We start from the raw sequence: 23,174 nt of genomic DNA on the forward strand, positions 1-23,174 counted from the left end.
GAATAGAAAGCAGAATAGAAAGAAATGGATAGGCCCAGGAAGAGACGCAAACAAGAGAGAAGGAGATTGGGGTGGAGGGGAGGGAAGAGAGAAGTAGGGTGAAAAAAGAGCGGTAAAGAAGGCAAGAGTGAAAGCGGCGGTCACATGTCCCACATTAGTGCATGTCAGCAGAACAAAGCACTTAACCCAACGTCCCCGAGACCATGCTAAACCCGCTGCTCCAGTACCTTTAATACCACATTACATACTCACTGACATCATTATTATTTACCAAACATTAAACCTGGGAGTTTATGGATTGGCTTACGGCCCAGGATCCTTTGTGTTGATGTGAAGACTGCACTTGACTCCTAAATGTGCGGGTTAACGACATCCCATTAGGCAGGGAAAAACACGACCACCAATCCCCGACAGGAAGCACACCGTGACCCGATCGGGTCCTTCATAAAGCTACACTTTGGCTCATGCTTTTCCTTTCCCAGTACGAGCTCACTGCCGAGTCTATCCAGTCGTCCTCGTGTTGGACATTTGGAAGTTTTATGAGCCCTATGACTTCCTCCGTTTCCTCCGCCCTGGGAGAGTTTATTCTTCGAGAGCTTCCTCCCCTCTCCTCACTGACATGACATCCTGCCAGCTCCGCCAAGAGCCCGGATGACTCTGGTCTGGCTAGTGCAAGTAAAAGTTAACCTGGTCAGGTCTAGGCAGGTTAATGAACACGTACATACCCCCGCCGTCTCACGCACTGACTTGCACGCATCCACAAACACGCACAAAGTTTCCCCCCGGAACACAGCACGCCCCAGGGGACGACTCTCGTTCGGCCTTTGCTAGTAAAAGTTAACCTGGTCGGGTCAGGTTAACACACACACCCACCCACCCACCTGTGGTCGGCGAAGGACTCGTTGTCCTCAGCGTTGAGGGTGCCGGCGGAGGCGAACATGATGGTGGTGTCCAGGTCAGCGATGATGCCGGACACCGCGCTGCCAGCCGTGATGCAGGCCTGCGTGCCCTTGTTACCGGCCTGGAGCGCCGAGAGGACAAGAGACACCTGGAGAGAGAGAGAGAGAGAGAGAGAGAGAGAGAGAGAGAGAGAGAGAGAGAGAGAGAGAGAGAGAGAGACAAACACACACATTCAGTAGAGAGTAGAGCGCAGCGTTCCTCAAGTCATGGTACCTGTGGATCAGGTGCAACTACGCCGCTCTCCAAAAAAGAACCGCGTCACAAGGTCAGAGGTTGGATGAATCTGTGCCAAATACTCAAGAGACCCATCAGACCTCGAATTTGAGTTGGAAATTGATTTCAATGTCATGTCAGTTCATGTCGGTCTAAGAGGAACCCGGAGGCTGACTAACCCGGTTGTGATGAAACAGAACCCCACTCCTTCAAAAGGCATGGAGGAGAGGTTGGATGGGTTGTCAATCATCTGATTGGTTCATGTTTGTCACAGTGCCCAGACTAGAAATAGTTATGGTGATGCATGGCTGGACTTGTCTAGCTGGAGGTTGAAGAATAATCAATGCACATCACTCTGCTCTGAAGTACATCTAAACATTTTGGAGATAAATTAACCTATGAACAACCTATGAGCAACCAGATGAAGATGGAAAGTTGTTTCCCCGATCCAACTGATATACCACAGTACCTTCTCGGTGACGGCCCGCGCGCACTCGATCAGCTCCCGCTTGGTGAAGCTGTCCGAGGGCATGCCCTGCAGCGCCCCGGCCTTCTGGACCAGGAAGATGCAGCCGTGCCCCAGGTCCTGCACCCGGGTCTTGATCTGGAACCCGATCTGATTAGGGGGAGAGTAGGGCATGGTGTGATGGTCAACATGGGTCAGCAGGGTGGAGGACTAGGAATATCGAGGGTGTTTCCCGCTCATTTCCTGGTTCTTATTTGCCTGATTTGAGTCTCTCAAACACAAAATGCACTGCATTTACAAGAATATCCAAAATAGAATCAAACCATCGTTCCCATTATTATTGATCACATGTATCCCTGCACCATTGTATATATCCGCTTGTTTATTGGATTTTATAATACATTTCATGATAAAACTGTTTTATATTTTCTATTGGTTTTATATCTAGTTTTCATTCCACTTTTTGTTTGGTCCTTATAAATATGTATAAGATGTCCAAGGTTATTAAAAGATCGAGCAGATACAGATGGTAACAACAACAACAACAACAACACATACCTCCTCAGGCTCAGCTGTGTGGGCGGCCAGTCGCCCTTGGACGGCGAGCTGGCCGTAGTCCACCGTCACCTGGGAGGCCAGCCCCCCCAGCTCCTCTGGACAGGTCACCGACCTGGTCATCTGACACACATCAGACGATAACGCATGTGAGGGACTTGGCCATCTTAAACACACAGACGTTGCGTGTCTGTGGGTGTTATGCGTCATATCTAATAATACGACAGCATATTTCATAAACACGTCAAACAGATGTCAAAATGTCAGACACAAACATCATTTCAATTCATTGCATATACACTTGTATGTTCCATGTCATTTCCACCTCGTTCTTCATCTTCTGTCAAACCATCCGGACAGCGCAGGAAATACATGCAGCTCAGACCACGCGTGTCTTTCAGGCTCAACCACTAGCAAACTCCTGTATACAACGCCACTGTTTGATCCATGAGTACTTAACTCATCTGAAGCATGGTTGTGTGAGTACTTCCTGTTGCTCACCATTTCCTGTGCGGTGACTGCGATGGCCTTGGAGTGCCTCACCATGTTGGTCTGGTAGTCCACGAAGCAGCCCTCCAGCCCCGGGGGGGTGCCTTCATCCAGCTAGGGAGCACACACACACACACACACACACACACACACACACACACACACACACAGATACAGACAGACGCACGCACGCACGCACGCACGCACGCACGCACGCACGCACCCACACACACGGTGTAAACATAAATAATTCACAATCCATTTGAATATATTATATAAACTGTCCTTTTTAACTATAATTATCATGGTGTACAAATAAATGGCTTCAGAAAGGTTTGTTTTCCTATAGCCTTTAATGAAGATTACCTCTGACCTCTCACTCATTGTCTTAGCAATGTGATGTCATGATAAGGGATATCCTCTGACATGGACAGTGTGATGTGATCATTATGATGAACCGTCACCTTAACAGTGTGATGTCTTGATAAGGATGACCTCTGACCGTGACAGTGCCATGTCATTATAAGGTTGACCTCTGACCACGACAGTGTGATGTAATGAAGATGAACTCGGACCTTGACAATGTCACGTCATGATGAGGACGACCTCTGACATGGACAGTGTGATGCAATGATAAGGATGACCTCTGACCTTGCTCATGGCCTCAGCGATGGAGTCCACCATGCCGCCCACCATCCCCCCCTCGCTGGCCGCATCGTTCAAGGTGATCATGATGTCATCCACCGCCTCCCGCATCAGCTGAGCAGCCTCCGCTATGGCCTCGTGGGTATGCGATGCCTGGGGGGGGGGGGGGGGGGGGGTACATAATGAGGTATAATTAAACACAAAACTAATCATACAGAAGGTTTGATAGGTACTCAATGATCTATTTGGCTGTCAGGAGGATCAATAAAAACATTTAGCTGCGTGTTTGTTTAAAAATCCAACAGATATGGTACAAGTGTTCCTATTAGTACGCATAAACCCAAGCTTGTTGCGACTAAGGTTTCCCATTATTGATTACGCAGCAAGACAACTTTTCAATCAAATCAAAAATGACTTAACTAAGTCATTAACTAAAATAACATACATTGACACAAGTTAAACCTTATTGCATAGGTGGTTTGGTTGAGTTCCTCCTATCAGCGACACACAGTCGTGCAAGCAGAGGCTTGCATTTGGGAAAAAAACGGCCTAGTATGAAATGAAAATAACAATAAAAAAAAAACATGCCAGTTCTTGTTGCCGTGGTTACCTTGGGGTTTCCCCCCCCCTCTTTGGCTGCATAGAGCATCTGTAGGGTGGACTCTGCCAGCGTCTTGGTCTGGTCCAGGAAGGTCATCTGCTGCTGGTGGTCCCTCAGCCTGGAAGCCACGCCCACCGACGCCACGATCAGAGGCTCGAAGTAGCCGGCCAACTGGGCCACCTGGAGGAGGGACAGGAGGAGCCGGAGGAGTGGCAGAAGGACAAGGAGTAAGAGGAGGAAGGCGCAGGAGCAGAAGGACAAGGAGTGGGAAGAGGAGCAAGACGAGGGGCAGAAGGGAGGAAGGAGGAGGAGGAGGAGAAGGGGGCACGAAGGGCCAACAGGGAATGTTATAAATGCTACCATGCTATAAGAACAGTCAATCTGAGTCAGTGTAGAGCTGTATACCTTGTGGCCGAGCTGTGCTGCTTCGCCCCTGGCTGCCGTGGAAACGGGATCGATAAGGTGACCAATCTCCTGTACGCTGGACGTCAGCTGGTCTTGCAGCGCCTGAGGAAGAAAGATGAAAGCCATTATTTTTTGTAATGCACAACGCACAAGTATTGTTGCATCAAGTTTTCACGAGGGACCCACAGACAACCAGGATGTGTGGGAAATGTGTGTGGGTTTCCAACAGTAACAGAATGAGTTTCCTAGCGTTGCTAAAAATCCTCCTCTCAATTCACAGTAAGCCACCTCCCTGGACACAGGAAGGGGTTGGCGTATCAAAAGTGTGAGTTCCAGTAGACAGCCCGACAAGGTTTTTACTACCCTTTGATGGATAGGATAATAATCCATCCCACGTTAGGGGCGAAAACAATTGTGAATAAAGACAGAGAGCGAGAGGTTCAGGGACAGAGACAGGGAGAGAGACAGGGCAATGCAGAGAGAATGAGAGGGGAAGAAAAAGATACAGGGAGAAGGGAAGAAAGAATGAGGTAAAAAGATAGTATGAAAGGTGAGAGGAAAAAGAAAGAGATGGAAAGAAATTTGGATATGAATGCAAGAAATTCGGATACGAACAAGTCATTTCCTATAATGCACACCGCACAAGTATCGTTGCAGAGAGAGAGAGAGAGAGAGAGATAGTGTTCCTGCAGGCTTCTCGTACCTCCAGTGAGATATCGTCCCTGCAGGGCAGGTTCTGGCTGACTGCGGCCAGGGACGCCTGCTCAATGTCCCGGATACACTGGTTGATGTTATCAATGGACGAGTCGCACTCGCGCTGGCCTGGGGCCTTGTCCCTGGAGAGAAAGAGCGAGACAGCAAAAGAGTGGGAGAGAGAGAGAGACAAGAGAGAGACAGAGTGTAGGTAGAGCGAAGAAAGGAAGAGATGGGAGACGGTGTAGGGGAGGAAGAGCAAAACATCCGAGGTAACTATTAAAAATAACTAAATTTAGGGCAAGAATATACTGAACTTTAGTAAAAAAGAAAAAATTAAAAGGAAAACATGGCAGATTTTTTAACTTTCCTTCGACAGCCCTGCTTTAATTTCTACTGTCAAGTATCTCTCATTAAAATTTCACATCTGCTGAATCGGGAGTATGGGAGCCAGCTAGAGATCAAACTGTGCTGTTAAATTAGGATTGAAGCCCGCCAGCCTTACTGAGACACTGTGAGGGAAGTGTGAGTGTGTGTGTGTGTGTGTGTGGGGAGGGGTGTTTGTTAGAAATGTTATCTCCGCGCATAGTGACATGCCGTAAGGGCACACACGGAAAAAAAGTAGTTTGAAAATATTGAGATGTGGGCGAACGATTGCAGTAGAGAAGCAATTCCCAAATGTGCCAGGCTGTGGCACCATGTCATTAAAAGGACTTTGAAGGCCACGTCACATTTTCCCGTCCTCACATTGGCAGTCTGGGGGAGGGCTCGGACTCGAGTCACCGGAAGATGAGACGCCCATCCGTCGCTGCGCTATTAATGATGTGCCAACGTGCTACCGCTAAGGGCGCCGATAAACTGTTACAGTCGCTCTAATTAAAGCAGATGTGGGGCCCCATCACTTCCTGTCACTTATGGCGTGTTTCCACCGGCGGGTACGGGTCGGTTCAGTATGCAAAGATGCAGCATGGTTCGCGTTTCCACCGCCAAAAGTGGGCGGGGTCCAGACTGAGCCGTACTCATCTCGCAGTACTCTTCCGTTGGGGTACCGAGACGTCTGAGGGGTGACAACAATTTCGAACTACACACCCTATCCGTGGATTGGTCGACAGAATCGTCATTTCAGTGCGACAGGGGGATAATAACTAACAAACGCAGTACCCGCAAGGTCTTTCTCGACAACGGAGAAAGCTTTAGTTTATTGAAGAAAATCTCTACTGTTTAGAATGTGTTTGACTCCTAGCTGGTGGGTTCAACATGCAACATCTATTGCCAAGAGTTGCTATGGATTAAAGGGTATGCTAAATAGTAAATAGTTGATGATGATGGAAAAGTTATATTGATGTTAAACCCGTTCTTCAATCTAGTCTAAGGTCATATTAGGGAGACGTATTCAGGGTCGGGGTCGAGCTGACTAACCTGATGGCGGTGATAAGGGCCTTGATGGAGTCAGACACGGTTCGGGAGTGACCAGCCAGCACAGACCAGGTGGGCGGGTCCTTGGGGTTGATAACCAATGATCGTGCGGTCTTCAACAGGTGGGTGGAGCTGTCTAGCATGGAGCGTGCCGATAGGATGATGGGTTCCTGGGCCGCACAGCCCTATAATGAAAATTTCAATTCGTTATAGTATGACGAATTTCCTCGTTGCACTGCAAAAAAATGCATCAGACGTTATAATAAAACCAATCATCGGCAGGGTTTGTAAAAAAAATAGCGGAGCTCCATTTCACTTCCTTCCAAATCACTTTCGAACGAAAATAAATACATAGGTTTGACTGTCATCACTTGACACTGTGCTGTAGTGCAAAGTGAGGTTAGCAATGTAAACATTTAAGTGTGTGAGAGAGAGAGACAGAGAGACAGAGTGAGTGAGTGAGTGAGTGAGTGAGTGAGTGAGTGAGTGAGTGAGTGAGTGAGTGAGTGAGTGAGTGAGTGAGTGAGTGAGTGAGTGAGTGAGTGAGTGAGTGAGTGAGTGAGTGAGTGTGTGTGTGTGTGTGTGTAATGAAAAAAAGTGTAATGAGTCTCTAGGTAAAATAAAATAATGTGGAGGAAGAGTGGTGTCAAAGTTTGCAGAGAATAATAAAGAAAGAAAGTTTGAATAAAGACTAAGAATAACAATAGCTGGTTAGCTGCAAAGATCAGGCTTACCTCACAGTGAGCGTGAACCCTTGATCTTGTGCACTCCTTTCAACCAACAAACACACCCTGTAAACAACATCAGCACCTGCATGTGCGTGGGTGGGGAAGCGGTCGTACCTGGCGGCTGATCTTGGCCGGCACGGTGGCGAACTCGGGGTTGGAGGCGAAGGCCGTGAGGTTCTCCACCGCCTCGATGAGCGGCGCCGTGGCAACGCCACACTTGTTCCTGTTCTCCTCCGAAAAGTCTCCGTCAAGGGCCTTGAGGAGTGAGAGAGGTGGAGAGGGACACAGACAGAGAAAGAGAGACAGAGACAGAGACAGAGAGACAGAGACAGAGAGAGAGAGAGAGGACAGAGACAGAGACAGAGACAGAGAGAGAGAGAGAGAGAGAGAGAGAGAGAGAGAGAGAGAGAGAGAGAGAGGACGTTAGAACTTAGCAGACGTGAAGGGAGTTTAAAAAAGAGAAACTCTAAGGCAGAAGTAAGGAGGAGGGGGGAGCAATGTTGAGACTGACCTTGATGGTTTTGACCAGGTTAGCCGTGCTGTTAGCGACCTCCTTGGCCGACTGGACAAAGTGTCTCTTGGCGGCAGGGTTGGAGGTCTTGGAGGAGGCCAGGCGACACGCGTTGCACAGAGCGGAAGTGTGCTTGGCCACGATGGTGGCCGCAGACAGGACCTGCAACACAGACCATAGAGAGACAAACAGAGAGAGTGAGGCAGAGGCAGAGAGAGCGTGAGGGAGGGTTAGACGCACGCACACAGAGAGCGAGAGCGAGAGAGAGAGAGAGAGAGAGAGAGAGAGAGAGAGAGAGAGAGAGAGAGAGAGAGAGACGTAGGAGATACAGAGACAGAGCAGGAGAGACATAAAAACGAAAAGAGGGATTGAAATATAGAGATACTGAGAGTGTGAGGGATAGAAAGGTGTAAAGAGGTAAAGCGGGATAGATTAAAGCTAATGAGAGATGGAAAGAGCTATGAGCGAGATGTACAGGCAGAGTGAGAGCAGGACAGACGGAGAGATACGGAGAACGGGAGGTACACGTGGCAGTATGATTGGTGGTGGGGTGCGGGGGTCACCTGGGAGGGGTTGCTGTCGGGGTCCACCAGGTTCTGACAGGCCATGTGGATGGCCTGGTTGGCCTTGGCAAACTGTATGGGGTCCACTAGACCCTGGTGACCCGCCTGGCTGTTGGGGTCCGATACTCCTACGAGATAGGCCGCCTGACCCCCCCCCCACACACACACACACAGAAAATGCTTTCATGTTCATAAAAATTATTATACAATGAAAATAATTAAGATAATATTAAATGAATACATAAAAAAAATCGAATATAATAATTGTAATGAATAACAATAATAATAATAACAGCCAGTTATCACCTCTAAAGGCGCAGTTCAAAAGATTTAAAAAGACAAGGCAGAGGATGGCCGTGAAATGACGGGCAATACATTGACACTTTAAACCCTCATCTCATCCCTACAGCAGAGGACAGCACTGAGGTCCACTGCTGGGGTCTGACATGCAGTGGTGCAGCACGCCGTACCTGTCCTGCAGCCTCCGTGAGACCACACAGCGCCTTGGAGGCCGACCCCACGCAGTCTCCGAAGGCCCCCACGTCTCCCAGCTTACAGTTCTGGGAAATGCCCGCCATGGACTCCCCCAGCACCTGCCGTTCAGCACGGAGAGGTCAGAGGTCAAGAGGGAGAGAGAGGCGGGGAATCGCGGGGCTGAGCTATATTTCTCCCCCGGGCCGGGACAACCAGCTCCTTCAGCACATTCTCTGCCTCAGACACACATACACCCTCTCAGACGGACACACACAGACACCGTCCCACACCCTACCTTGGAGTTTTCCATGACGCTGTCGATGCAGTGGAAGTAGGAGAGGTCGCTGACCGGCTCGTTTGGGCTGTCCAGCAACCCTCTCACGGCCTGCGGACGGAGAGAGAGGTTAAAGGTCTACTTATTATACACCAATATTACCTCAAAAGGTCCTTACCAATGTTTTAAATTAGTTAAAAAGTGAAGATTTAATTATTATTATTATTATTATCTTTCTGTACTGTACTGCTGTGACATAAGAAATCTAATCAATAAAAGTAAGGCAAGCCAAGTAATTTATTTTAACTTGGCTTGGTATAAGAATCGGAATCCGATTTTTAAAACACTTGGAAAAGGACAAGTAAAATATACATATAATTGTGCCGACATAATACATTTGAAAAAAATCTGTCACGTTTTGAGCCCATATTTGATACAGTGTTAAGGCAGACCTCAAGATGTTGTGGAGTAAGCATGTTGTGTATCGCTCTGTTCTATTCTGCAAATGTTCACTCGTGGTTCACCCTCCCTGGCACGCTTTGCTCTTAAAAGATTAAACGGTGAAAGACAAGGTCATGAAGAGATGGACGGGGCTTTGCGGATGGGAGGCCAGCAGAGGTCTGTTGCTAGGCATGTGTGCGTGTGTGTGTTTACCTCCAGCTCTCTCAGTGCGTTGTCACACTCCTTCTGGCCCGGCGCCTGCTGGGTGCACAGGGTGATCAGCTGGTTGATGCTGTCTGTGACCGCTCTGCAGAGAGACACATTTATGGTACGTTACATTTCGCGGACGCTTTTATCACAGCCACTCACAAGTGATGCCGGGAACTAATCGAAGCGTACAAACAAAAATGGAGGAGCTACACAAAATAAATGAAAAAAGCCGAGAGGAAGAAATGGCTAAGAGATGAGCCTGTGTGACTCATCTCATTCATGCGTGAACGTTTGGATGAGGCCATTTAATTGCAATGAATTATTCAGGTACAACTCATTGAAGTTGTGCACCTCTTTAACAATAGATAGCTGACAGCATTACAAACATACAAACGCTACAGAATAACGTATTACATGTTAATATGTCGTTTTCAAGATATACTTTTGTAATACTAAGGAGGACTCAAGCACTCCAAAACTACATTAGAATACATGACTTGCAGAAATATCAGACGCAAGTGTTCATGTCGGTTAGAAAATGTTTTGGTTCCCTGGGGTTTTGGTTTAAGAAATCGTTGTCAGTCGGCGTTGCTATTGGTTTTTGGCATTTTTATTCATGTGGGTGAAAATGTGTACACAGGAGAGGCTTACATCAATGGTTTGGAATACAATGCCAAAACCATTTCAACAATCTTGCCAGGCACCATTTAGAGTTACTTGTTGCGGAAATCTTTCAACTCTAAAGAATAATCGAGTATCTTACGATTAGCACTACATGGACATAATTTGAATGTACTTACAAAAAAAAATGCTTTGTGTGTACTGACACAAAAATGGAGTGATTTGTCACGGAATCTCCGCACTATGCCATATTGTCATAACACATCAAAGCTGACCTTTGCAAAAAGTGTGCTATTCCGATTCAATCTATGTAATGAAACTGATGGAATGTATTCTCAACCAATTCAAATAAAAAATAAAAAAACAAGAAAATCAAGCAAAAAAATTGCAGTTAAATTTTCTTTTTCAAATCGTCTTTGATACCCCAAAATGGATAAGCCAAAAATAATCAAACAAAGATTGGTATACTATAGATGACAGGGTATTGAATAAAAATAAATGACTTGTAAACAAAATTAATTAAAAATAGTTTCTCCCATTCCAGTTTGTAACTGACTCCAATCAGTGTATTTTTAGAATGGTTCTCAGAATTGAAATGACGGATACAAGACTCTTTTGGTACGGTGGCCCTGAAGTGCAAAACGCATCAGCAAATCACAAAGCACAACAGCATTAAAGACTCAAATCGGTAAAGGTAGGTAATTATTATTTTTTTTGCTGTTGTGATGTGCACTTCAGTGCCATCGTATTTTGGAGTTGACTCTCCATCTCAAGCTGGGACACTTAGGCCCAGAACCAGGTACTATTGATTAATGGCTGAAAATCTGTTGGACAGCAAGACGAATGAGTAGTGACAGGTTGGGACGCAGTGCTATTGAAAGCAGAAGAAATATTTGCATCGTATTTGGAATACCTTCCGGGGCCTGTCATATTAACAGCCTGATGTTATCGCTTTGTCATCAAGGTGACCTTGATGATGGTTTGAATTTCCATACTAGTTTGATCTCAATCCGAGCACCTCATCCGCTTGCTTCCACCAAACGAGCGTCGACGTGCAATCTGCTCCGGACTCCCGTATCTTGGACAGTATGAAAATGACGTTCTCGATGACGCTATATTTACGCGATGCATCTCCTGGCGAGCTCAGCGGCGGCTGGGAAGTACGTATTCGTTCAGAAATGGCAGACCTGGCCCGATGCGCAGTTAAACTGCCGGAAGAACTTCACCGAGCTTGCCTCCTTCTCCATCAGTCAGGACATGGATGAGATCCACAAGGCGTTAGAGGGATTTAAAGTCAGCTGGTTTTGGGTAGGACTGTATCGTGGAGAGGCCGTTGAAGCGAGGTGGCGCTGGTCTGGGGGCGGCAATGCCTCCAACCTGCCCTGGGCAAGCGGACAACCGTTCAGCTGGAGAAAACAGGCTGAACTATGCATGAGGTGCAATGACGATTCCTACGGTCTCTACACCATGCACACTGTCCACCGCTTCCTCTGCCTGAACCTGGTGGTGGTGGTGGTGGTGGTGGTGACGGAGCGGAGGTCCTGGGAGGAAGCGCTGGAGTACTGCCGGGAGAGGCACGACGACCTCGCCAGCCTGACCTCCGAGACAGACCAACTGCTGGTGGCTAGCCGCGAGATCCGTGAGGCCCAGATCGGCGAGCGTGTGTGGGTGGGGTTGAGGCACGGAAAGACATTAGTTGTTATTATGTGTCCCAGAAAAGCACTTAAATCTACGTTCCTGCTGCTATCTGTTTTAGGGACCGTCTACAAATAACACCCCACAGACTGGTGTCATAGACTTGACCATGGAATTGTTTCAGGAAAGAAATCACCAAAAATTAATAAAAATGCATTTAGTCATTCTGATTGCTGTAGTAGTTGCCAATGGTGGGCTCTTTCTTACTACAGGTGATTATTTGAAGATAATTTTGAATTATAGCGAATCGGGATCCAATTAATAGTTGCAAAATAGATTTTGTCATTCCAATTACTGTAGTAGGCCCTATATGAATATATTAATTAATTATTTTCGAGGCCCTAGTGCAGGGGGCTTCAATTAAAATTGAACAAGGTCCAGTTACTAAAAATTCCTTCCAAGAAAGGTCCGAACCTACCACGTCCCAATAGCCTTCTTTTGTCAAATACAATCAACACGGCATATTACCATATAACTTCAGATGTATTTATTTTCAATTTCCAAATAGCTTACTTTTAACCATGAAAGACTAGTAAGACAAAGTAACGCATATTAACATTTCAAGTAAACCAAACAGGTACATTAGGCCTGCAATTCAAGTAAACATATAAAGTGCATAAGGCCTACATGTGAAGTAAGCAGAACAGGAACACTAGGCCTACACTTCAAATAAACACAAAGTGCATTAGGCCTACATTTCAAGTAAGCAAAACAGGTACACCAGGCCTACATTTCAAATAAACACAAAAAAAAGAGTATTAGGCCTTCATTTCAAGTAAGCAAAACAGTGTCTCAAGTGGTGTTAGACCCAACAGGTCCTCACAGATCTCTTTCTTGTCTTGATAAAACAATCGCATATAAACCAAAAGCTGGGCATTATCCGTTACATCTGACGACTCATCAATGGCTAAGGATGGGGCACTCTGAACAGCCGCATGAAGCTGTGACAGTGCGTCATCTGATACAATTTCAGATTTTCTGGTTGTCGTTGCAGCTCACATTGGGATTTGCTTTATTTTTTCACACAATTCATCCCTTTGTTTACCTTCAAGTAACGTCTCGGCAGCAGCGTTCAAGCACTCCTTCACAACAGTCGTGTCACTGAAAGTTTTTTTATGTTGCCCCAAAATCCATGCAATCTTAAGTGAGCATTCATTTGCACGTTGCTGGCCTGTAAATGAGTGTGTGAAGACACGCGTAGACCTCTCATACTGAGCTCTCAGTTCGGATATTTTCCACGCTCTTACTTCTGACTTCTGGGGATACTTTTCCTCGAAGGATCTGTGTTTGGATTCGTAATGCCGCTTAATATTCCTGCTTTTTAACAGTGCCACGGTTTCAACACATAAAATACACAACAAAGGTTTTGTACTGCCTTGCGGGAGAATGAACATGAATTGGTCAGTCCATTCATCTTTAAAATGTCTGTTTTCGGGGTCAAATTTCCTTATTTTCGAGCAAGCCATTTTCTCATTCCAAATCGCTCTTCCGGTAAGCAAAAAATTTGATTGGCTATTTTTTGAGTGACGCTATTACGCACATGCCGTGACAGACGGAGGGAGGGGGGGGGTTCGGTGAGTGCATGATCTTCGCTCTGTGAAGATCATTGCTTTTTGCTGTTTTTATGCTGTACTACAGACTATTCTGCCTTTCAATTTGTATTTCAGTGAGAAATGATTTGATTAACATAATCATGCTTTGTATAGTGAAATCATAAAAAAAGTTTTTTTATTTTTTTATTATTATTTTAAATTGGTCATGGATAGGACCGTCACTTGGTCCGGACCCGGACTGCGGTCCGCCGTTTGGAGATGCCTGCCCTAGTGTTTCTTCTGTTGGGCTAGCTGGTTTGACAGCTTTGCAGCCATAATTGCTATCTTTTGTATTTGAATAAATTATTATAATTCAAGAAATACTTGTTGGTTTTATACATTTTCTTAATAGGACTACATTTTCCATTTTGGGCAAGTATGTTTTGCTATTGGGCAAGTAAAACATAACAGCCATTTGCCATATAAATAGAATAAATGGCAAGGGAGAACTCTTTACTTATTTCAGAAAGGATCTAAACATGTCTATCAGGTATTGGAGAGGATTTCAGAGAGGTAGGTAGGTTACTGAATATCAGCAAATGTTTAAAAAAAAGCCTGTTGCGTGCAAACACAGGCCAGGATCCCTCGTAAACTGCAACTACGTATCAACACCCAGTCGCTTTTCTTTTTTTTGCCTTATATTCAAAGTAAATATTTAAATTACACACACACACACACACACACACACACACACACACACTAGGGCTTTGACTTCGAACTTCGTGATTCGAATATAATTCGAATATCAAAAAATAAATCAAAATTCGAACGAATATTAGGCAGCCCTTAATATTCGAACCTGTTATGGGCAGGCCAAGAGGGAGAGACGTCGGAGAACCCCACGCAGTCTATTCATAATATTGTAATGACCACGGAAGAGGCAGTGAATGAAGTATTGATTAGACAGCGATTTATTAGAAACATAATAAACCGTTGGAACACGCAAGACCGGTAACCATAGCAACGCCGGTAAACAAACCTCGCAAAGCCCAATCCAGGGCTGAATCCGAATACTCATACTTATAGTAGGCCTATGCATTTTGTAGTACGCCACAAATATAGCGCGTCCGAATGCTCAGTGTGCATTGTGTAGTACGGAAAACGTTTCCGAATACGTACTACTGCCACAGTATACAACGCTAGGTCACTACGTTACCAGACTACGAGTCTGGTAACGAACGAAGAAGAGATGGCTGACCCGACACTACCAACAGCGGCTTAGAAAGACGTCATAGAAAGCGGCGAAAAACGAGACATTAAAAATAGTCAAAAAGTAAAGTAAGTAAGTAAAAAGAGACATTTTTAATTTAATAGCAACGATGACAAGACGGAAAACAGGTAACTTATCAAGGTAATTTTGCCGGCATCTGAGGGGAGACACGTCATCTCCAAACATCCGGTGGAGTTTCGGCGGTGTTCAGAGGCGTTCTACGCATAGCTGTAGACCGTTCTAGGCGTTCTACACATGACTGTAGACCGTCAAGTAGTAGACACTGAACATAAATAGTATGTACTAAGTATTCGGATTCAGCCCAGGTATTACTGAAGGCATTTAATGGTCAAAATAATATTAATAAATATTCGAATATATTCGAATATTAATAAACAAACGAACTTCGAATATGATTTTTGGGCAAAAGTCAAAGCCCTAACACACACACACACACACACACACACACACACACACACACACACACACACACACACACACACACACACACACACACACACACACACACACACACACACACACACACACACACACACACACACACACACTCTTTATTTAAATCCACCAATGACATATTTTCAGAGATGAGTTTCAAGGGCTTTGTCAAGGGTACAAAAAACATGGATTGTGAAGCTGATGGAAAACTAATTAGATCCTTTGTGGTATGGTCGTCTCGGGCTAGGTATGACTCAGAGTGTTAAATGTTCGACACATGGTTTATTCTAACAGACATAAGGTAAACAAGCTTTCGTTCTGGACGTGGTTCATGAAGCATCCCACGAACACAGGTAAGCAAACAGTTTATATTGGGAGTGGGCGTAATGGTAAATAAGCCACACCTACATGTTCTAATTTACCCATGTAAACGTTTGGTCTGTCTTGGCTTCTGCGGAAATGAAAGTGGCCATCTTTAACATATCAAAAAAATCATAAAACCTTATATTGTTAAAAATCATTTGCACCAAAACCGCGTGGTCGACAAAGGCATGCTAGCTTTCCCTGCATTCTGATTCCAGTCCAGTGTCGTTTGGTCTCCGTTTTATGTTAAGAAGGAATCTCCTTGCTGTTGTGTTCTGTAGTGTGTGTTGTGCCTCGTTGTGGTATGCAGTAGCCTCTGCGGTTACAGATTGGTCAGTGACAACTAAATCAGATGACTGTGGTGCTGTGTGGGAGTTGTGTTGTGTCCATTCTAGTTTGACTGCCCTTCTGTTGCACTGGTCATTTAGGTCTGGCCAGTCTGACCAAACTCCAAAGCCTGCAGCTTGTGCGTCCAGTTTCCCGCTGCTTTTCCTCCTATAGCCTAGGAAGCTGTTCTGGCCTGCTATGGCCAGAGGGACCTCCCTCTTTCTGAGGTCAAGCAGGAGGGAAGCTCTGGCTAGCTCTCCGACAGTGGCATCATCATTGTTGAGCATCAGGGCTGTACAGTGCGACAGTTTTGATCGCATTTGCTATTAAAATATATAACGTGCGAAGATAAATACAAGTCCACTCGCACCGGTGCGAAAGGGTGAGAAGGACCCGTGCCGAAAAAAAATACGTCTTTCTGTACGACTTTCAATGGCACTGCTTAGCGCGAGTGTGTGGGAGCATGATGGGAGCGATGCATGTAGGGAAATGTATTTTGAATTATAGGCTCGCCAGTTCCGCTGTACTACTAAAAAACTACATTTCCCGAACATTCGCACGTTGAGGAAGAGGCTTTGTAACGGTCGCGGGAAATTCACTTTTTAAGCAAAACAGAAAAATGAAAAGGTATTTCTCTGTATTCGCAAGTTCTTCTTCATCAAATAAAGATGGAAACTTGGAAAAAAATCCACGTATGGAAGAGATTGACTCGGCGACCACAAGCACGGAACCGGCACCTTCGGACGAAGCCGACTCCACCCATGACTTCGTCTCGGCCAACGGGAAAACGTACAGGTTTAACCCCCAGTGGTTAAAAACGTTATATTGGCTGGTCTACGACCAATCCAAGAAGTCTATATTGTCTAATTTGTAATAATTACATAATTTTGTTGAATGTGTTCACGACTTCTGGCTGCTGATGTTTTAAAAGAGGCTCTCATAGTCACTTTACTATTTAATATGTTCATTGTCACTTTACTGTTGTTAAATTTGTTCATATTGTGTTAATTTTGTATATACACGTCCTATTCTGTTCATCTAGTTATATCTGAATAATTTTTATTTTTTGACTATAGTATGTGTGCTACCAAAATTATTTTTGTGCTACTTTTGCTTGCTAGCACCAGTGCTACCATTTTAAAAAGTAAGCGTACAGCCCTGAGCATGCTGATGAGGTGTGTCAGCCTGGTAGCAGAGTATACCCATTCCACGTTTGGGACACCCAGCCCCCATTCTTTATGTGAGAGGAAGATGAGATCCCGGGTAGAGTGAGAGTTCAGCCATAGCCATTTTCTGACAGCCTGGACTGTTTAATTGTTCATGTCCCGTAAGACATTTTGCAGGATGCGGACGTTTGCAAAGAGGTGTTGTACCTTTGCCAGGGCCATCTCTCTGATAGCGTCCAGTTTCAAGACTACAGGGTGGGGGGAGGAACCGATTATATTGATTCTGTTCTAATAGGCACTTCATAGCTCCTGTTCCTGCTCCCCCCACTCATCTGCTGTGTTGATGTTATTGCCAAGATAGGTGTATGACTCATGGTGTGAGTAGACCCTGATAGGCTGTCCGGTGATTCTGAAGGAGGGGAGTTTGTCAGATTTGGCATTATACCAGCGGTTGCCACCGCTGCGTTGCTCATATAGTGCTGCTCACTTGGTGTGCTTCACCTCCAGCTTTGACCAGTGAAGAAATTCACCTGTTCTGGCCAGCATGTTGTGTATGACACTCTCGTCTCTGGAGGACACCTCGACATTGTCAGCGTACCCTTGAACAGGGTTTGGGGATCTGATATAAGGTGGTCCACACTGACAAAGCCACTTGAGCCACTGGTTAATGGCAAGGATGAAGTTCACTGCACTCCAGGGGCAGCCTGTTTTAATCCCAACATGGAGAGGAATGGGCTCTGCGAGTTGATGTCCACAGACCACCAGCAGAAAAGATCCCTTATAGATAGTCGTTATGTCCACAAAGGGGTGAGGTATATGGATCTCCTCCGGTGCACTCAGCATCATTTTGTGGGAAAGTGTTCCAAAGGCATCTCTAAAATCCAGGAATACAGTCTAAAGTTGACATGATTCATGTTCAAAAATCATCAACTTTAGGGCTGAACACATGCTTGTTCATACCCTGTCTGACTATGTAGGCTTTTTGTTTGGGTGAGAGCATGCCTGTGTCTACAAGCCATGGGAGGACGCGGGCAAGCAGACATTTGATAACGATTTTGTAGACAGTGGGAAGGAGAGAGATTTCCTCCATGTATATGGGTCGCTTGGAATGTCTTTCTCAGGTATTCTATGGATGAGGGCCCCCTTCCATGATCCTGGCATCTTTCCATTGATCAGACAGGTGTTAAATAAATATGTTTGTATTTGGGTGGACTGGGATTTTCTGGCTTTGATGGTCTCGTATGTCACCACATTGATCCATTGTCACCGTTATTTGGCAGGAGAAAAATATCTATATCTACTTTTTTAAAAAGGGAATTTATCAGTGGATGGATAATAATCTGGGGTAACTGTCTCTATGTTTGTGGACCAAGGGGGCGTGGTCAACGTTTGGGTCGGGGGGTTATTGACATTTGGCCAAATAGTACTTATAAACGTCAGTGGTTTCATTGATAGTGGTCAGGGAGAGGGAAACATGCTATTATTTGGAATTATGTCAATAGCTTTGGACCTGCGGTGCTGCCATATGTATGACAGTTTGTCTCTGCTTACTGTCCTTTGACATTTATGGTGTTTGTCTGCTGCACCTCTGCTGAGCGATGGATGATGTCTTTCACGAAGATCAGCTGTTTCTCAATTCAGTAAGTAATGGAAACCAGTGTAGACTCGGTTAGAATAAGTGTCGCGTAATTTAGGAGTTGTAATCCAAACTCCTTCCCGTTGTTATTTCGTGTACAGAGTATTCTGTTTTGGAAGAATACTCCGGTTAGGATGGAGGGCACTTTACTCTACTTTGCTTGATCGCCGGAGCAGGCAAAGTAAGTGCTTTCTTGGAGTAGTTTGGTATCCAATGATTTGCTGAATAGTCTTTCATGAGTCTTGAACATTGTCCATTCATGGCATTGAAGTTTGCGCACGTAGTTGTTAAAATCAACGGGGGAGTTCTCACCGTCTGATGGTGGTTGCGGGATGAGGTAATGGGTTTGCCTCAGTTGTTTGTAGATGCGGACCACTGGCCAGCGATTACTTGAAGGCAATCCGTAGTACTGTGACTAGGCACATGTTGTACCAGTGGCTGAGGCATATCTTTATCTGCTGCATTAAAGATGGCAGTTACAACGGGTGAGATGTTACATTTTGTATGTTTGTTGTAGCACACACGGTTATGAGGACGATTGAGAATGGCAGAGAGGTGGCAGAGCTGTGTTTTGTCAGCCTGTGACGGCATAGCTCATTAGCTATGTGAGATAACTATAGAAATATTCAAATATTCCTGTGATAGCTTGCCTCTCCCGGGCCTCCAGTCTCTGATTCCACCGAGCACCTCATCCGCTCGCTTCGTGCAACCTACTCCGGACTCCTGTATCTCGGAAGGGGGGAAAATTATGGGCTCGATGGGACGCTATATTTATGCAATGCTCCTCGCAGCGAGCTTAGCGGCGGCTGGGAAGTACGCATTAGTTGAGAAATGAGCTCGTTTCCTTCTCCAGCATCCAGGACATGGATGAGGTCCACAAGGCGCAAGAGGTAACCAATCACAACCTGTTCTTTGTGGGACTGTATCGTGGAGGGACGGCCAGGGCGAGCTGGCGCTGGTCTGGGGGCGGCAATGCCTCGAACCTGCCCTGGGCGAGCGGACAACCGGACATCTTAGGGCGCAAGGGTGAACTATGCGTGAGGTGCCGGGGTGCCGCCTACGGTCTGTATGCCACGTATAGTTACTAACGGTTCTTCCTCTGCCTGAATCTGGTGGTGGTGGTGACGGAGAAGAGGACCTGGGACGAAGCGCTTGAGTACTACCGGGAGCGGCATGACAACCTCGCCAGCCTGGCCTCCAAGAGGGACCTGCTGCCGGCTAGCCGCAAGATCCGGGAGGCTGAGGCTGGTGAGCGTGTGTGGGTTGGGTTGAGGCACTTTGGTACCCGCTGGATGTGGTTGAAGGGGGAGCCGCTGGGAAACAACGCCTCCCTGAGGATGGGCCTGCAGGGGCAGCCCTGCTTCACCTGTGATACACAACAGTGCTACACTTGTGGATCCCTGAGCCCCAGCGGAGAGCTGCAGGGCCTCGACTGCAAGACCGAGCTGCACTTCCTGTGCTACTGAGGGGTGAGCTTCACTTCCTGTACTGCTGAGGGGTGCACTTCTTGTCCTACTGAGGGCTGCATTTCCTCTGCTATTGAGGGCAATGTTGCTCTGCAGTGCTCAATTCTGTTTCTTTTTTTTTGCCTTATATTCAAAATGCCTGACGCTTTTATTGTATATTCAAACTAAAATATTTACATTCTGACACACACGGGGTCTGATATCTCACAAACACACACACACACACACAATGGATTTAGAAGGGAAAGAAAATGCCATATTTAGTGTAAAGATTATGCTTTGATCTGCTTGAATTACCATGGGAATAGCCACAAAATGTATAACTATTATCTATAACTTTTCCTAGAGTTTTATCCTTCCAAACTATCACATGCTATACATATACAAATCAAATACATTAGATATTATCAAAAAGGAGCATAGTACAAAAATCAAGTTTTGACAATATGTCAAAAATATGTTAAAACCTAAAAGTCTGTGTGGTCCCTGCTACGTGATTGATTGTAGCGCTATCCTATTTCTTGCAGAGGGAATTTGAAAGACAACCGTTTATCCCACCCCTTTGATTGAGCCGTGCCAATGCAGTGTTCCCGGCCCCAACATCTTGATGTGGGTCTGGCTTGCCAAGCTAGGTGTGACAAGCTAAGGGGTCTGAATTGCCCCAAAATCTATTCAGGAATAGGCTGGAGCGCTGGCTGCGCAATGAACCAATAAGCAGGAGCCCTGTCTGTGGGACAGTCCTGATGGAGGGGTTATCCTCTCAAGTCTAGGCCATGAGAACCAACCCACTCAGTCTGAGAGACGCAAAGCAAGAAGTTCCGATCCTCTGAACGATAGCGAGAACTAAAATTAGTGAATGTCTCGGAAAAGATTTACCTCTACTAAATCCCCGTCAGGAATACAGAGTGCTCTATGATTCCATCCATGACAGCATGCTCACCCAAATCACCCAGCGCTTTTAACACCTCGTTCGTCTGCGCTTCTCTGAGCTTTTGGATGCGGTGAAATGAGAATCTTTCAAAGTCTAATTTCCCACGCAGGCACTGGCGAATTTGATGGAGACATGTGGCCACTTCTATGAAGCAGACAAATTAAAAATTTAATTTATTTTACTTTTCTAGCAAGGCAGAGATTTATTCCACACATTTCCTCCGCATTTTCACTTCATTTGTATTTCAGGGGATTCGACCCTGAGGGTGATTCACAATTTATGCTATATATACGGAAATAAATGCTGTCAGACATTGGGGGGGTTTTGGGGGGGGATGTGCTTGCAATGGGCAGGATATGACGTACTGTCTAAGTTCACAAGACGCGGGATAAGTGCGGCCGCTGTCACTCTAATTTGTCAGAATGGGCAGAACTAATCACGATAATCTTAAATGTTGCTGCAACGATGCATCATATCATCCGCGACATCCAAAGCATCGATCGATGAAAGATTGGGTTAGAGACAAATAGAAGAAACGACACAGAAGAAAGGCGTCGCGAATGACTGCGTTACCAGAGGAAGTGCGTAAGGTGCGAAAAACTGCCCAATCTGGCAATACTGACTGGACGTCCTCAAGCTCTTACCTCAGCATAAATCAATGAGACCAACTGAAAACAAGCCGACATGGAACTTAAACTGTGATTTTGAAAGAAGTATAAAAGGTAATCGAAATTCAGAAATTCAGTGAACGGCCAATGGAGATCGGAACAGCACTCTGTTCACATCAATGTCCTCGAACTTATGGCAGTGTTCCTAGCGCTGAGACATTTTCTGCCGTATGTAACAGACACTCATGTTCTGGTAAGGACAGACAATAAAACGGTAGTGGCCTACATCAACAAGCAGGGAGGTTTGCGCTCCCCTCAACTACACAGGCTGGCACACAAACTGATCCTCTGGAGCAGCGCCAATCTACTCTCACTCGGGGCAACGCATGTGCCTGGACTGATGAACCGCGGCGCAGATTTACTCTCACGAGGTCACCCTCGTTATGGAGAGTGGAGACTTCACCAGGAGGTGATGAAACTGGTTCGGAACCACTACGGGTGCCCGTCAGTAGACCTGTTTGCCTCCAGAGAGAACACACAATGTCCCCTGTTCTTCTCTCTGAATGATCCACAGGCTCCGCTCGGGGTGGACGCATTGGCACACGCGTGGCCACGCACACTCCTTTTATGCGTTTCCCCCGTTGGCTCTGATTAGACAGAGTGAGGAACGAGGGATCCAATTGCTATTCTGGTAGCGCCGAATTGGCCTCAGAAACAGTGGTTGGCGGAGATAACGCAAATGCTTTATTCTCAGCCGCTGCGACTCCCGCTGCGCAGGGATCTGTTATCCCAGGCTCAGGGGGACATTTTTCATCCCCACCCAGAACGTCTGGCAGCCTGGGCTTGGCATGTGAAAGGATAAATCTAACGTTATGTGTCCTGCCACAGAATGTTATAATGACCATCCAAAGCTTGAGGGCGCCTTCGACGTGTACTTTGTATGAGGCTAATTGGCGTGTATTTGAGGATTGGTGTACTTCTACTGATAAAGTCCCCTTCCAGTACTCTGTTGATACTGTGTTGATATCTCTAAAGTCTCTCCTTGACAAAGGGAGAGCTATTTCTACATTGAAAGTGCATCTCGCTGCCATATCAGCGTGTCACGAGGGTATTAACGGTAAGACAGTGGGGCAGCATCCCTTGGTCTGTCGTTTCCTGTGGGGAGCGCGGCGTTTGCGCCCTTGTCAAAACCTCCATCACCTGGATGGGATTTGCCACTGGTGTTGGGGGCTTTATCTGGGCCTCCATTTGAACTACTGTCAGAAGTGGTCGGGAAAACGCTTTCCTTTAAGACGGCGTTGCTCATGGCGTTAGTCTCAGCAAGGTGATTTACACGCTTTATCGGTGCATTTGTCATGCATGCAGTTTGGCTCTGGGGACTCTAAGGTGTCGCTGCGGCCGAACCCGGCATATATTCCTAAGGTCATGGACACGTCGTACTCGTGCCTTTCCATGGAGT

General features: G+C 46.1%; 1 protein-coding gene across 4 annotated transcripts in view; it reads right to left on the minus strand.

Annotated features, from left to right (window-relative positions):
* Positions 1-23,174, minus strand: part of tln2a (talin 2a) — a 116,996-nt gene that overhangs the window by 11,968 nt on the left and 81,854 nt on the right. For all 4 annotated transcript variants that reach the window (XM_060072237.1, XM_060072238.1, XM_060072241.1 and 1 more), the window contains exons 33-47: positions 9,648-9,741; positions 9,015-9,104; positions 8,716-8,838; positions 8,246-8,389; positions 7,683-7,844; positions 7,286-7,426; positions 6,447-6,628; positions 5,038-5,170; positions 4,335-4,436; positions 3,939-4,109; positions 3,335-3,481; positions 2,696-2,797; positions 2,198-2,317; positions 1,643-1,789; positions 882-1,048 (exon numbers count right to left, since the gene is read on the minus strand). In XM_060072237.1, the coding sequence (XP_059928220.1) occupies positions 882-1,048; positions 1,643-1,789; positions 2,198-2,317; positions 2,696-2,797; positions 3,335-3,481; positions 3,939-4,109; positions 4,335-4,436; positions 5,038-5,170; positions 6,447-6,628; positions 7,286-7,426; positions 7,683-7,844; positions 8,246-8,389; positions 8,716-8,838; positions 9,015-9,104; positions 9,648-9,741 (2,025 nt within the window). The remainder of the gene's footprint in view (positions 1-881; positions 1,049-1,642; positions 1,790-2,197; positions 2,318-2,695; positions 2,798-3,334; positions 3,482-3,938; positions 4,110-4,334; positions 4,437-5,037; positions 5,171-6,446; positions 6,629-7,285; positions 7,427-7,682; positions 7,845-8,245; positions 8,390-8,715; positions 8,839-9,014; positions 9,105-9,647; positions 9,742-23,174) is intronic.

Source organism: Gadus macrocephalus, chromosome 14, assembly GCF_031168955.1.
Source record: "Gadus macrocephalus chromosome 14, ASM3116895v1".
NCBI lineage: Eukaryota > Metazoa > Chordata > Actinopteri > Gadiformes > Gadidae > Gadus > Gadus macrocephalus.